Here is a 16521-nt window from a genome sequence, read left to right on the forward strand (position 1 = left end):
GAAGAAGAAGAATTGTTAAAAGAAGAAGAAGTCTGAAGGTGGGAGGGGAGAAAGAGAGCGGAGGAGGAAGGAAGACATTTCTTGTTTTGTTGGGTTTAGGATTGAGGGAGAAGTCTAATCTGGAAGTGTTTCCATGTAAGAGACAGAACAAACCTAGTTCATCAGCAAGTCTCTTGCCATCTTCAGTGGGTATTACTCGATCATCCTCCAGGTCACACTTGTTCCCAACCAGAATCACTTGAGCATTATCCCAGGAGTAAGTCTTGATCTGAGTTGCCCTAAGAGAGGGATACAGAAAAATTCTGGAATGGGTTTGCTATTGAATTTGTAATTTTACAACCTAAAAAGAAAAGTCAGTGACAGTCACAAGGCAGAAGAATCATCGTTGTTTCATCAGTTCATATACACTATTATTTCCAACTTTTGAAAAAAGGAACAATGTTGATTTGAATGGTGGTTGATTTCCCCACTTTCCCTAATTGACAGGAATGGATAAAGGGAAATCTGAATCCTTAGTGTCTGCACACACCCAGAATGAGATACCAATACAAAATTTATCACTTGACTTATTCAGACAGGAAGGTTTTAACTCTCTTAACTTCTTCTGCAACCATCCCCACTGGTCTCATCAAACAATGCCTGACAGCAGAAACCACCAATTAGTAGACAACAGCCTCCAACTGCCAGTGCCACTCAGCTTTTTAAGATGAGCTTTTATGTGCATGAGTTACAATAATTCTGGAAGCTATTTTTAGCAGTGGACTAGGGAGAGAAACGTGTGATCCCTACAAGGGTCAGGATGGATGGGTAGTTCCCAGAAGGTGAGGAATATGGTGGTGGACATATCAAAAGAAAGATAATATGACAGAAAGAAGATGACTTGTAAAAAGAGAAGGGAATGACTTCTAAAACACAGTCATAATTTGGAGTTTGAAGAATTTTTGGAGTAAGTTGTGTAAGCAATGTGTTTTGTTAGAGTAAATTGTGTAAGCAATGGCTAGAGAGATTCTTCTCATTGTTTCAATCATTGGTGGTGGAGTAGTTTGCAGAAGAATTGTTCTTGTTCTATTTTGAAATGTTTGATGGGTGATTGGGAAATGTGATTTATTATATGAAAAAGGAAGAGCTTGGAATTCAGTTAGCAGATGCAGGGAGATTATTAGTGGTTGGGACTTCAGTTTATTTATGGATTAGAATTTCAGGAAAAGGATCAGTAAATTATTGGAGGGAACATTCTGGGACCAGAGACAGTCATTTCAGGAGATTTGCCCAGGCAGGTAGGGCCAGCTTTTCACTGAGGCCCAGTGTAGAGAGTAGAGCAGTGTTCTGCAACCTCAGCAACTTTAAGTTGCATGGACTTCAGTTCCCCAAAGTGCCCAGTCAGCCTGCTTAGGGTTTTCCCTGAGGACCTGGTAGGCAGTTTGGCCAAGGCTTTAGTCACTGCCTAGTATATGGGTGGGGGTCTGGAGACTGGGATCATATCTCCTCTCTGCTGCTTCTCCCTCTGTACCGATCCTGATGTCATTGGGAATCAGGTTGCATATACATTTAAATAAATAAATATCACTCATCAAACAGGCACAAGTCAGAATTTTGGGGGAAAGTTTCAACCAATCGACAAGGACTCTTCCTGCTCTGGAGAGGGATATTTTTCCTGGAAGGATCTGGTTGTGGGCTTAAGGTCAGGAACTGTGCCATCCAGAATGCCAAACTCAGAACAGTCATTAAGAGTGTTATTTCCCACCTCTGTATGAACTTGTCAATTTTATCCATTCCTAAAGAGAGATAATCTGGGTATTCTTTATCTTCTGGTTATTTTCTTCTAGCCTGTGTAAGGATTCCCAGATACTGCAATAGGTTTAAAAATAGCAGCCAGAATTTCTCCAGCACATGGCATCTCCTCTGATTAAGTTGGCTCCAAGAGATTTCCAATGTAAGGTACAGTGTTATTTCATCTAAATGCCCAAATGGCTTGACCTCGCCTGCTTTCCGTTCTAAGTGCATCCTGCTCTGTAAAGTTTGGAATCCATAAGAGCTTTAAAGTGCTGTGGAATTCCCATCCTTGGCTCTTCAGTCTGCTTGCTTTCTCGTGTTCTAGAAGGTTGGTCTCACTTCTACACTAGCTTATCCTCCGCAGAAGATGTGTTTTCAACTGCTATTGATCTTTTAATGCTAAAATCATATTTGTTGTTTAAGGATTTGGCCCCTTTTATCTTTGATATATTTGGGGATGTGGATTTGATTGCTATTTATTGCATTTTGCTAGAAACCACTGAGACTTGGCTTCTTGCTATTGTTCTTGTTTCCTGTTCTTTTTCAGGATGTTTCCTAAGTTTCTAAATTACAAGATAACATGCCAAACTGCCACAGTGAAATCCACCCTCTAAATTAAGATTAAGGGACTGCTGGAATTGGAGCAGAAGGAGAGGGGATACAATACCTACAACATTCAGCACTTGTTTCTTGGTTTGGATGAATACACCAGCTTGCAGGTTAGAAATTTTGTAAAGCTATACAATACTGCTAAAAGCAACCAAGAGTTTTATATCAGTGTAAAAGCTAGCAGACTGGTACTAATACTGGTACTGTTGAGTTTTTATGGATCAAGCACCACCAAAAATGTGGGATTTCTTTTTTCTGAAATACAGTATTTTGGAATATTTGCAGTCATGTAACAATTTTCCCAGCTAATTTGGACAAAGAGACTCCACACTTTCTCAAAGACTAATGTGAGATAAATTTGCAGCAAAGCATTCAGTGGCTAAAAGATCTATGTCCATACTATAACACTGAAAATGTTGGTGACTTCTTTGCTCTACTAACTAATTGAGACACAGTGTTTAGTGAAAAGCAGAGAGAAAGATGGTGTGGTATAGAATGCCAGTTTTCATCTATAAACCATCCCAACAGTTTACTGTCTATTCAGTATTCTTTCTAGCATGAGATTGGCTCACAGTAAGCTAGATATCACATAAAGATTACGTGCATCAAATCAACATGGTTAAGTTTCTGCCTGAAGATCTGCCTAAGCATCTGGGGTCATTTTCCCCAAAAGGCTCTCTCCTACTATAAGGCATATTAAGTATAATTTGGTCACCATATTATAACAAAGATGTTGAGACTTTGAAAAGAGTGCAGAAAAGAGAAATAAAGATGAGAGAGGGGCTGAAGACTAAAACATATGAAGAACGGTTGCAGGAATTGGGTATGTCTAGTCTAGTGACATTTTCCAAAGCACCAGAAGGCAAGACAAGAAGCAATGGATGGAAACTAATCAAGGAGAGAAGAAATCTAGAAATAAGGAGAAATTTCCTGGGAACAATTAAAAAGTGGAACAACCTGCCTCCAGAAGTTGTGGGTGTTCCATCAATGGAGGTTTTAAAGAAGAGATTGGATAGACATTTGTCTGAAATATTATAGGGCCTCCTGCTTGAGCAGGGTATTGGACTGGAAGAGCTCCAAAGTCTCTTCCAACTCTTTTATTTTGTTAAGCAAAAATTGTGCAGCAGAAAAACCTCATATTTGGAGTGTGAGAACAGAATAATCCAATATCCTGCTCCATATTCATGACAGATATTTGTGGCATATCAGATTCTTAAATATTTCAAGGATCTTGAAACTATGTACAAGCAACAGACTCTTCCAGTTGCATAGAACACTACCAGATCAGCTAGATTGTACAGGTAGTTCTTATGACTGCAATTGGGAACAGAATTTGGTCATAAGTTGTGACAGTCATAAGTTGAGGCATCCATGTGACCAAACCTGATTTTATTATTGTTTTTATAGTGTTCAGTAAATAATATATTCAGTCATAAATGCAAATCTCTTCTCTCAAATGGGCATTTGTTGCAGAAACCACCATGTGACTACAGAATGCTGTAACCAGTTAAATGTGAGCCTGTTGCCAAGTGCCTAAAATGCAGTCATGTGATGGGGGTGGGCACAGCACAATATTGTATAACAGCCAGAAGTGAGGAGAGCTAGAAAGCTCTCTTTCTGAATCTGTCATATCTCTGAACAGTTGTTAAGCACCAGGAATGAGTTGAGGACTACTGGTGTACAATGGGGGCATGTATCCTGATTTATAAGGTGCTTTATAATGAGTCAGTTGATAAAGCCATACAATGTCACCTGTTATGACTGGCAGTATTATTTTGGGCCCTGATATTTCTCTGTTGCCAAAATCCATTAATTGGAGAATCAATAATGGAGTCTAGGAGCTGCTGTGCACATAAGACACTGCTCTCCAACTCAGCTTTCGCCCCTTAATGTACTGGTAAGGAATTCTGGCCCTGAGCAAGTTCCTAAATAGCAAGATGGTTAAATTATCAACTGAGCACATTTCAAAGTCTGTTTTCATAACTGGAAATAACTCTCTTGACAGAAGAAATCCCTGTTCCAACTCAGGATTCTGTGCAGCAAACCTTACCAGTCTTGTACAGCGTTGAAAGACTCCTGGTTGGAAATATCATACATGAGTAAAAAACCCATTGCTCCCCTGTAGTAGGCTGTTGTGATGGTCCGATAACGCTCTTGGCCAGCTGTGTCCTTAGAAAGACAGAAACGGAAAAAGGACACTGGTCAATTAGATGACTTTCCCTTTCAGACAAAGCCCCCATGTAGAGATCCCTATCTAACTACTTGCTTTGTCATGTCTTGGTCAGTTTCATCTATCCTCTTTTTATATTATCATCAGAAATTTCTGTGACCTCCCATCTTGCCTACTTGTGTAATCAATCAACCTATCAAGCAGCACCCCTAGCTCAACATAGCTCTTGCTGCATTGATACAAGAGTCTTTTCATTTTTAAGATTGATGTGTGGCTAACAGATGCAGAGTATGCCCAACCTCAGTCAATCTCAAAAGTTCAGAAATCCCATTGGGAGAAATCTATAGTCTAAAGCAATTCTGTTTGTTCATGGTTTCAAGCACTCTCTGAGAAAACATGACAATAATAATGAATCAAGTGAGATAAAGCCACCTACAAAGCACAGGCACAGAAAGGCTATGGAAGAGCATATGGAGACTAGACTCCTCCTTGATTCTCCTGACATCTGTTCCTGGAGCCCAAAGATTCACTGTTACTGTGGAAACCAGTGCTTACTCTGCAGGGCTCTGACATACAGTCTCCTTTTACAGTAATCTCTGGTTGAGGGCAGCATTTCCATGATGGCACTGGTGTATGTGAGGATTGGCATTTGACTCTAATTAAAATTTAAAGAGCTTGAAAGCTTAATGGAACATTTAAATGATGGAAAAGAGGACAGCAAACTGGAAATGGGTTGCTTCTGATGCATTATCAAAGACTAAGGGTACAAAGGACAGCAAGTTCCTGACCTAAAAGATTCACTAGTGTAGAAATGCTTCCCCAGTGTGGAATTGTTATCAAAGCACAGACCATAAAGCCACAAGAGGAACAGAGATTCTCAACAACACTTCAGTTTGTGAGGATTTTGGCCTGAGGGCTCTTTTAATGGAATAGAAAAAGGGTATTCTAGTCTGTCCCTTCCTCCAAAATAACCACATGGAACAAGGGCCAACCTAACAATGAGAAAAATCAGAGAACTATCTTTTCAGTCTTATGGGGCAGTATGCAAATATGCAGATCCAAAGAGTCATTCTTTTCTCAAAAACTGATGGTGCTTTCTCCAATTTAAAAAAGCACCCTTAAGGACTGCAGACTGAAGCTATAGACAATTAGCAAATTGCATACAAGATGTATGGAATGAGCCCACCTAGAACAGACTTTCCCAATCTGTTGATCTGATGCACTGCACTACAATTCCCAGAACTTCTTAGTCAATATAATGGACCCTCATACCAATATGGCACAATGGTATATAATTAGTAGCATTTTTTTTGAAGAGTTGACATCTACATTGTGCCTCAAGAATATCAGCATTAATTATATTTTATTAATGTTACAGACATCCACTAAACAGTTAAAACTATGTATAATTATCTAACACAAATATTCATTATTCATTATATTATTCTAATACACTTAGCATGCTTTTTAAACCTATAGTACTTTGAAAAAGAGTTCCCATTTCCTTATATATATCCATACAAAATCTATGTCTATAGGCAATCTGTTAATAGATACCAAATACAATCCGGTCTTCAATCCATTGAGTAAATGGAGCCTTACATTTATCTTCCAATGTTGCAGTATTAGTCCTTTAGCTAAAAGTGGATGGAGAAACCATTTATATTGTCCACTTGTTAAAATTCCATGTAGTATGCAGCTTGTTGAAGAGAATATTATGCTCTGAACATTTTAGTTTTTGATGCACAGTTATATTTATATATTTCGCTACTTTCCCCCAAAACTTAGTAAGTATAGGACAGTGTCCTTGTTACATCTCCAACAAAATGCTCTTAGATAATACTTTTCTATACAAATGTAATGGAGTTCAATAAATTCTAAGTATTATTTTTGATGTATAAATTGTAGATTTACGTCCATTGACATTTTAGGTATAGACGTTAAAACACTATCCCATTGTCTAGGACTCTAGGCAATATAGGAACCTGTAAGTCTTTATCCCACTCATTTCTTACTACCTGCATATCAAATTGATTAATTGATAACAAATATTCATAGAAACCTATAATAGGTTTTCTAATTTTAAAAGATTTAACCAGTTGTTTTGATATCTAGGATGTCTCAGAAACTGCAAATGCTGCTGATTCAAACAATGTTGTTAACAGATGTTTTACTATAAATATTGCAAACAAGTTACATCTGATAAATATATGTATATACCTGAATAATGTTTGCATTAGGTAAAAAGGTAAAGGTTCCCCCGCACATGCGTGCTAGTCGTTTCCGACTCTAGGGGCCGGTGCTTATCTCCGTTTCATAGCCGAAGAGCCAGCGCTTGTCCGAGGACGTCTCCGTGGTCATGTGGCCGGCATGACTAGACGCCAAAGGCGCACGGAACGCTGTTACCTTCCCACCGCAGTGGTCCCTATTTTTCTACTTGCATTTTTACGTGCTTTCGAACTGCTAGGTGGGCAGAAGCTGGGACAAGTAACAGGCGCTCACTCTGTTACGCGGCACTCGGGATTCGACCCGCCAAACTGCCGACCTTCTGATCGACAAGCTCAGCGTCCTAACCCACTGAGCCACCGCGTCCCTAATGTTTGCATTAGATAATTATATATACACAATTGTAGCTGTTTATTGTCTCAATGTATTATACTCTGTATCTTAATTTTCTTGTTGTGTTTTTTCATTTATTTTGAAACACTTGCTATGTATTTTGATAATGCATATATTTTTGTGTTTTGTTCCTTCTGCTTTTTTCCCTTTTTCTGTTATCATTTTAAAAGCAATAAAAAAATTGCAAGTGGCCGGTCCGGCTAACTATCACATCTCTTACAGTAGGGGTCCCCAAACCCCAGGCCATGGCCCATTGGGAAGGGCTATCAAAATGGCAGGTGAGTGCGCAAAGCTTCATTTGTACATGTGCAGGATTTAGGCTTCACGCACGAAACCATTCCCCTCCCCACCTTCAAAACTGCCGGTTCTTGCAGCCAAAAAGATTGGGGACTGCTGCCTTATAGATCACAAAAGAGTGTAAAAGACACACTAGGAAAGAGATCTCTCATTCAATTGCCTGTTCAATCCTGGCTTTCAGGGGTTCCATAGTAAAAGAACATTACAATCAGGTAAAGTCTGACATACCCTCATCTGTCTAGCAAGGGAATTCTTATTCTATCAAGAAATGATTTTATACTAGATAATGAATTATACCTAAAACCTCATATGCAGTCTAGCTGCCTAACTATGCAATCTTGCACATAGGGAACATTTTTAATAAGAAAAGTGTTATTAAACCAATGAAACAAAATCTCTCTAAATAAAAGGGGGAAAGAATGTAGAAAAAAACAAGGGAAGATTGTATACAGGATTCCAAATAAAAATAATCAAGGCCACTCCAAAAAAAAATCAATGCAGCCTAACTAGGTCTGATATTTATTATTTGCTTGAATAAGATACTGGGTTTTACTGCATATTGTTCCCTCCAATATAGAACAAACTTTGAAGACCATCTAAAACCACATGGGTGGGTATTGTTAGGCTGGCCCTATTTTTCTACTCTTTTTTTCCTCTTCTTGAGCATTATACTCAGCTTTATCAAGGAGCATAAATGAAACCAGCCTTTTTCACAAAGTGTTTATTGTTGTTGAAAGATGCTTTATATCTGATGTCACATGTAGGAAGCAAAGCAAAATTATCTAGTGGTTAATCTATCTTTCCTAAGAACCCTTAGTCAAATGATGAAAGTGCTGACAAGTTGTCACTGTTATACCATTGTATAGAAAGTATGATGAGTAGCTTTTTTGGAAAACAAAAAACATATTCCATTTATTCAAGCCTTTCAGCATTGAGTTAATTTACAAATGTTTTAAATAAATTGTTGCATCCTATTAAAGATTAGGGAGTTGTCACAGGGTGGAATATACTTGGTATCTTTTCCTACTATTAAAGTCATGGCCCCTTGGGTGACATTCGGTGACAAAGTCAGCAGCTTCTGCCTGTGCATAATGCTGCATCGAGCACTTACACAACATTATCACACGGTTGCCAAATATCTTCTCTTATTAGTTGATATTAATAAGAAACAAGAAGCCCATGAAACTTGGGGCCTTAAACACACCAGAATAGCAAATTATCTGACCTCACTGCTCAGTGGGCCTGGCAACTGAATGATGTAGGCTCTGTGCTTTGAGTCAAAGGCCATTATGTATTCAAATAGCTAAGAAGTTGGATCCTCAATATTTTGAAAAACATTTTGCCAGATCTAAGAACCTTTAGTAGTGCTTCCCATCCCAGAGTCACTGGAGCAAGATGCCACATCTAAACACTGAAGTGATCCCAATACACATGCTGTCAGTCTCCCCAAAGAAATATCTGAGTTTTGCATTCAAGTTAGTTTTGGGAGGCCAAAGAGTGCCTGTAAAATCCACTGGTGCTTTTTCTGTCAGAATTAGCATTAGGTGACAATTCTTATGAAAACAAAGTGAAAACCGATACTTGGATACCTCCAGCCAAGGTCCTACTGCATTAGAAGATGGTCCATTACAATAATAATTTAAACCATTTCAACAAAGAGCATTCATTTAGCTTTTTTCCTGTGTTACCTAACACCTAAATAATAGTCTGTTAAAACACATATTAATTGGATCCATCTTATTAAAAAGTGGGGAAATAATATCAGCTGAAAAATTAAAACAATGGCAAAGGTCAGGAAAAACAAATAAAATTTGTTTTATTCAAATGCAGATTCATTTTAGCCATATTAAACATATTTAGCCAGTTTGTTATAGCTATAGCAGTTTAAGGCATCAGGCTAGAAACTAGGAGTTTTGTCCTGCCTGAGGCACAAAGCCAGCTGAGTGAACACAAGCCAGTCACGCTGACTCAGCCCTGTGGAGCTGGCAATGGCAAACCACTTCTGAAAAACCTTGCTAAGAAGTCCGAAGAATCTAGACCAGGCAGTCACTAGGAGTCAAGCCTGACTGAAAGGTACAAAAAACAAAAACATTGTGGAGTTTCTGCAAGTTAAATATAATAACAGACTGTTAACAGATGGCTTTGAAATTTAATTGGGGATTTAACAGTTAACAGCTTGCTTTCAGTGAACAGGTATTGGTTGACTTGATTGACAGACAATAGATTTATATATTTGGGGTATTTGTTAAGAGAATGGGTTATAAAATAGCAATTTAGCAAATATAGATGGAAAATATATAACTATTTTAGACCTACAATGCAAGTGTGTGTGTGTGTGGGGGGGGAAGCCTATTAGATTAGTTTTAGATACAGGTATCATCATTCTATCTAGGATGGAGGTTATATCTTTACTGTTAATTTTATATTTGTTATATACACTCCCCCTCCCCTTTTTTGTGTGCCCTGTCTGTAATTCTTGTTTTGCTGTTTTTTTCATGCTGTATTTTGTATTTCATCTTGGGGGAAAATAAAAAAGAATTATAAAACAAAAATAAACAAAAACAACAAAAGTGTTGAAATTAATTTTCACATACATCTTTCCAGGAATATTGATATGGCTGGTTAAAATATGAGTTTTTAAGTTTACAAATCTATTTATACATACTCTCCCTGTGGCCTCTCTAATTATACCTATTACTAACAGTTTCCATGTCTAAAGACTGGAAACATTCTATCAGTGTCACACCTTTTAAGAAAGGCACTAGTATGATAATTTCTCCAATTATCATTCAATTGGAAATCATATGGATGCTTTATGTTTTATATACTTCTGGATTAGCTAGAAGAGGAGACATTTCTAGTTATAAATGAGCAGGCACCAGAGAAGGCAGGTCAGTGACTGATAAATGTGGAATTTAGAGTTTCTAGTACAGAAATTTATGCATGCTTATTCCTGCTTCCCTGCAATCAAAGGCTGATTCTAAATCAATAAAAGCAACATCCTGAGAAGAACTGAGGATTCCAATTGCTTTGGAGATATTTTCTTCAGTTTTAACTCTTACTCAGGAAATCTACCTCACTGCTGATAACATGCATGTTGGCCCATCAATTGATATGTCATGAATCAGCATGAGCACAGAATATTGTTTTATACCAAATGAGTACTGTACTCTTCCTTTTCATGTAAGGGGAAAAACTCTTAAAGATGCTGAAATCTAAGAGGATATGTAATGATTATATCAATGCAATACCTCCCCAAAGCTCAGAAATGCAGCAGGTTAACTAGAGCGTGGTCTACTTTAGTTAAGAATACATGTTTTCATTATTCTCTACTGCTCCTTCTCCCTCTTAAGATTTAGCCAAAGAAAGTAATGTATGCCCATTTGCAGTCCTTGAACTGCCCAGGCACAGACTGGTTGACTGATCTAGAGCTGTGCCAACTTCAGGTTACAGTTCCTATACCTATACTCTGCTTCCCATGAACAGTAAAATATCTTACCCAAATCTGCAGCTTGACTCTTTTTTCATTCCTGTAGACAGTTTTCACCTTGAAGTCGATACCAACAGTACTAACAAAGTCTGAAGTAAAGGAATCATCAGCATATCGGAAGAGAAACGATGTCTTGCCTACGCTGCTGTTGCCAATGATTAAAAGCTTGAACATATAATCAAAGTTTTGGTCAGCAGCATCCTTGGGCATCTGTCGAGTGTCATTTGCAGAGGCCATCTAAGGGAGGAAAATAGTAATCTCTAGTGAAGCTCAAGGGCAGAGCAGAATCCCAACACACATTCTTAAGCTTGCAAACACAAGTCACATTCAGGCATGATAACCCCTTAAGCAAGACAGAGAGACCGATGTGCTCACCAACTCCATCCACATCCTTTCTTACATTTCTTGTTGGCAGGGGATGTCTTAAAAGACCTAGTACACCTGTTCAGCACAAGCATCATAGTGCTTCCCTTGATGGGGATTCCTGCATAGGGATCAATTCCTAGATAGATGAGTATCATAATCCCATTCAGCTCAAAGTAAGAAGAATTTATTTTCAGACCTTCTCTGTCGATAAAGAGAACATAAGGGAAGGTAATGTACATGCACTTTTTTTCTCATTCAGATCTAAAAGTGAGCATGACAAAAGTCTTCATTGCTCAACACTACTGTCATTGTCACTTAACACGAGACAGCTCAAAAGATCACAATTTAGTGGAATTCTCAGCTTTCAGTCCCAGTTTCCTCTAAGACAATTATCTTGGTTTGAACTGTCTTGGTTGAATCATCATCTCTCAGATTTTAAAGTCAGCAGACTCACATATAGCACTTCAAGGTTTAAAAAGCTTATCCTGGAGCAGTGTACACTTGGATTTGTCTCCCTGCCCTGTGACAACTACACATGCTGGATGATGAATTCCAGTACAGCAGCAGATAACAATAGTAAATAAAGCAAGTAGGTATCTTTGGTAGTAATCAAACAGCTTCATTTGCACAACCAACTCTGGGCTTTCTGCCATGATATCTAACTAGAGAATATATCCACACACCCAGGGCATTTAATTATCCTTGATCCACAATGTCACATTATCTTTATTCAGCTAATTTGGATGATTATTCAGTATCCAAAATATAGCAAGTTAGGGATTTGAAAAGATGGCAAATTTATGTTTATTTTACTAACAAGCTGCTTTTGAAGAATTTCTATCATTAAATATAAAATATCTCAGACACACCAACAACAGCCAAGTTTCCTACAACTGACTCAATACCTCTGGGCCCCCCGGGACCTCTGGTGATCACAGAAAAAGATGTGTAAGGTCTATTTCACAGACAAAAGCCTGGAAAAGCACCAGGCCCAGACAAGACAACTCCTTCTTGCTTGAAAGTTTGTGCTGAGCAATTGCTCCCCCCCCCATCATCACCCACATCTTTAATATGGACTCCGACTGGACTCCGACTGGGCAGAGTCTGGCGATCAGGACGCGGGTGGTCTTGTCGATATCACTTGGGAGGAGTTTGATTCTGTGACTCCGGAGGAAGTGGACAGGATTATGGGGAGACTGAGCTCCACCACATGTTTATTGGACCCGTGCCCTTCCTGGCTGATTTATGCAGCCCGGGAGAGGACACGCAGCTGGTTCCAGGCAGTTATATCAGCTTCTTTGAGTGAGGGTAGCTTCCCTGCCGTCTTGAAAGAGGCGGTGGTGAGGCCCCTCCTCAAGAAGCCTGCCTTGGACCCAGCTGTATTGAACAACTTTCGTCCGGTCTCCAACCTTCGCTTTCTTGCGAAGGTTGTTGAGAGTGTGGTGGCGCATCAGCTCCCTTTGGTCCTGGATGAAGCGGATTATCTAGACCCGTACCAATCGGGTTTCAGGCCCGGGAGGGCTCGGGACAGGGGTCATTCCTCTGTTCTAGTCCTATTGGACCTCTCAGTGGCTTTCGATACCATCGACCATGGTATCCTGCTGCGGCGTCTCAGGGGATTGGGAGTGGGAGGCACGGTTTTACAGTGGTTCTCCTCCTATCTCCAGGGACGCTCGCAGTCGGTGTTGACAGGAGGGCAGAGGTCGACCGCGAGGTCTCTCGTTTGTGGAGTTCCTCAGGGGTCGGTCCTCTCGCCTCTCCTGTTCAACATCTATATGAAACCGCTGGGTGAGATCATTCGTGGCTTTGGAGTTGGGTATCATCAGTACGCTGATGATACCCAGCTTTTTCTTTCTACCCCAAACCACCCCAGTGATGCCCTCAACGTGATGTCCCGTTGCCTGGAGGCGGTTCGGGTCTGGATGGGGAGGAACAGACTTCAACTCAACCCCGACAAGACCGAGTGGCTTTGCATACCTTCATCCCGGGTCTATTCGGATATTCCATCTCTTTCTATGGGGGGTGAATTATTACCCCCCGTAGATAGGGCTCGCAACTTGGGAGTCCTCCTAGATTCGCGGCTTACCTTGGAAGATCACATGGTGGCCGTGACTAGGGGGGCTTTCGCCCAGGTTCGCCTGGTGCGCCAGTTGCGGCCCTATCTAAGCCGGGATGATTTATGCACGGTCACTCACGCGCTCGTGACCTCTCGTCTAGACTACTGCAACGCCCTCTACATGGGGCTTCCCTTGAGGACCACCCGGAGGCTCCAACTGGTACAGAATGCAGCCGCGAGAGTTGTGTTGGGAGTTTCCCGATACTCCCACGTGACACCTCTGCTCCGTGAGCTGCATTGGTTGCCAGTTGTCTTCCGGGTGAGATTCAAGGTGCTAGTAATGGTGTTCAAAGCCCTCCATGGCATGGGGCCGGAGTACCTCAGGGAACATCTGCTGCCGGCATCAAGCTCCCTGCGCCCTGTGCGTTCCCACAGAGAGGGCCTCCTCAGGGTGCCACCGGTCAGAGAATGCCGTCTGGTGGCCCCCAGGGGGAGATCCTTCTCTGAGGGCGCCCCGGAGCTATGGAACCAGTTACCGGTTGAGCTCCGGACGGCGCCCGATCTGCGCTCCTTTCGCCGCGATCTGAAAACATACTTGTTCGAGCAAGCCGGCCTGGCCTGAGGGGGGATTGGTGGGGTTTTTTATCATTCTTATTGGGGTTTTTACTATGTATCAATTGTATTTTAATTGGGCATGCATTTAATTATCTTTTAATTTTTGTAAATTTCTGTGTTTTATTCTTGCCCTGTACACCGCCCTGAGTCCTTCGGGAGAAGGGCGGTATAGAAATGATAATAAATTAAATTAAATTAAATAAATCATTTGAGATGTATTGCATTCCTTCTTGCTCTACTATCATCCCAGTGCCAAAGAGACCCTCCATCAAGGAGCTGAACAACTACAGACTGGTTGTTCTGACATCTGTAGTTATGAAAACCTTTGAAAAGTTAATGCTGGCCCACCAGAAAACCATCATGGATCCCCTGTTAGGCCCCTTGCAATTTGCCTACTGAACAAATAGATCAGCAGATGCTGTTAACATGGCACTGCACTATATCTTATAACATATGGAATCTCCAAGGACCTTTTTGTAGATTTCAGCTTTGTATTCAATATTACCATTCCAGATATTCTTCTCACTAAACTGACTTAGCTAGCTGTGCCTGACCACATTTGTAAGTGGATCATAAGCTTTCTAACAAATAGAAAAGCAGCAGGTGAAGCTAGGCAAAATCACATCAGATAGCTGTAAATTAACACAGGTGCCCCCCCCCAGGCTGTATGCTCTCTCCATTACTCTTTTCTCTCTATACCATGCATGTCAAACTTGCGACACCATTTGACGTGTTGCAACATATCACGACTTTTTTCCCATTGCCGGCAATGGGGTGGGTGCAGTTTTAGTGTGACGCATCCAGCCCATGGGCCAGTAGTTTGACACCCCTGCTCTTGCCAATGACTGCATCTCAAAGGATCCTTCTGTTAAAGTACTGAAGTTTGCAGATGATGCAACAGTGATTGATCTTATTTGAGATGATGACGAACCTGCATACAGATGGGAAGTTGAACAACTGGCCTTGTGGTACAGCCAGAACAATCTTGAACTGAACACACTCAAAACTGTAAAGATGATAGTAGGTTTTAAGAGAAGCCCTTCTATTCTACTACCTCTTACAATACTAGACAACATGGTATCAACAGAATTTCAAGTTTCTAGATTCTACAATATCTCAGGACTTAAAATGGACACCTAACATCAAAAACTGAAGAAAAAACTACTGCTACCAGCCTCCTTCTATTCAGGACCTGTATACTGCATGAGCCAGAAAGAGGGCTGTGAAAATATCTACAGACCCCTCACATCCTGGACATAAACTGTTTCAACTTCTTCCCTCAGGACGATGCTAATAGGGCACTGCACACCAAAACAACCAGACACGAGGACAGATTCCCACCCCCATGCCATCACTCTGCTAAACAACTAATTCCCACTACACTGTCTTATTCCCTAGGATGTCAAACCATGTAGTAGGGCTATATTACTTACTTACCTGTAATTTACTGTATTACTGTATTCTTTCTCATCTTTCCTATTACCTATTCCCTTAGCATCTTATGACTATAACTTTTTTGTTTGCATCTACAAATGAAACTTCATTATTCTTTAGAATTGATGGTACTACAAAAAAAGAGGGGAACATTATATATTGGAGTGGGCAAAACAATAAAGATGTCAAACATGCTGCTTTATTGAAAGAATGCAGCTATGTGACCTTTGATTAATTTTCAAGAACAACAAATTTAGTCAGTTAAGAGAATTTCCAAAGTGGAGATGTAAAGTTGTCAAGGAAAAGAAACACTTTCTTCACATTCACCTTAAAACCAAACTATGTCTACAGTAAGAATTTGAGTCACTGTACTCACTTTGAAGCCTGCTGATTTGATTTTTTCCCCTTTTAATTAAAATGTTCTTGAACCATTAGCCATATTGCACATTTTAAACCATGAATCTTGACTTTTAATAAAGAATACATTTTATAGGTAATATCAGTTAAAATATTCTGCTTTTCACACATCAACAGGATATTTACAATGAGTAATAGTGCCCACATATAAATGTATCCTCAAATTAGGAAACCTATTGCAAAAGCCACTGATGTAAGAGAAGCTTCTCTTCCTCTTCTCTTTACAGCCAACAGCAGAAAGTCAGGAGGAAGGACTCCAGCGGCAGTTAAGTTCCATTCTTCAACTATATCAGGTTATGCTAGAGGTAAAGAAAGCATCTAAGAGGAGTCAATGATTTTGTTCTATCTGCTTGAAAGTAAATGGGTGCCAGGCTAGGTCACCCTGTCTTGGCACATCCTAGTTAGCAAACATTTAGCATGATTTTGAAAATTCAACTGAAAGAAGTTACTGCCCCTTGACATTACTCACACATCACTGATACCAAGAAGATAAGGGTGACTACTGTGCAGCTATCACCGAAGAGATATGTCTAAGAAAGGAAACAGATACACAGATACACACACACACATATACGCACACATACCAGCATTGTCTTATTCTCTTGAAGCAATCATTGATGGATGGCAACACTTCATTTTTACTGCAAAGAACCAAGCTGGGCTTGCCCAGCATGG

General features: G+C 40.2%; 1 protein-coding gene across 4 annotated transcripts in view; it reads right to left on the reverse strand.

Moving 5' to 3' along the window:
- The window catches only part of RAB3D (RAB3D, member RAS oncogene family), an 86598-nt gene that overhangs the window by 4927 nt on the left and 65150 nt on the right, over positions 1–16521 (reverse strand). For all 4 annotated transcript variants that reach the window (XM_081320334.1, XM_081320337.1, XM_081320335.1 and 1 more), the window contains 3 exons: positions 10968–11195; positions 4433–4551; positions 154–278 (listed from right to left, as the gene is read on the reverse strand). In XM_081320334.1, the coding sequence (XP_081176460.1) occupies positions 154–278; positions 4433–4551; positions 10968–11195 (472 nt within the window). The remainder of the gene's footprint in view (positions 1–153; positions 279–4432; positions 4552–10967; positions 11196–16521) is intronic.

This window comes from Vipera berus (assembly GCF_964194415.1).
Source record: "Vipera berus genome assembly, chromosome: 2".
NCBI classification, from domain to species: domain Eukaryota; kingdom Metazoa; phylum Chordata; class Lepidosauria; order Squamata; family Viperidae; genus Vipera; species Vipera berus.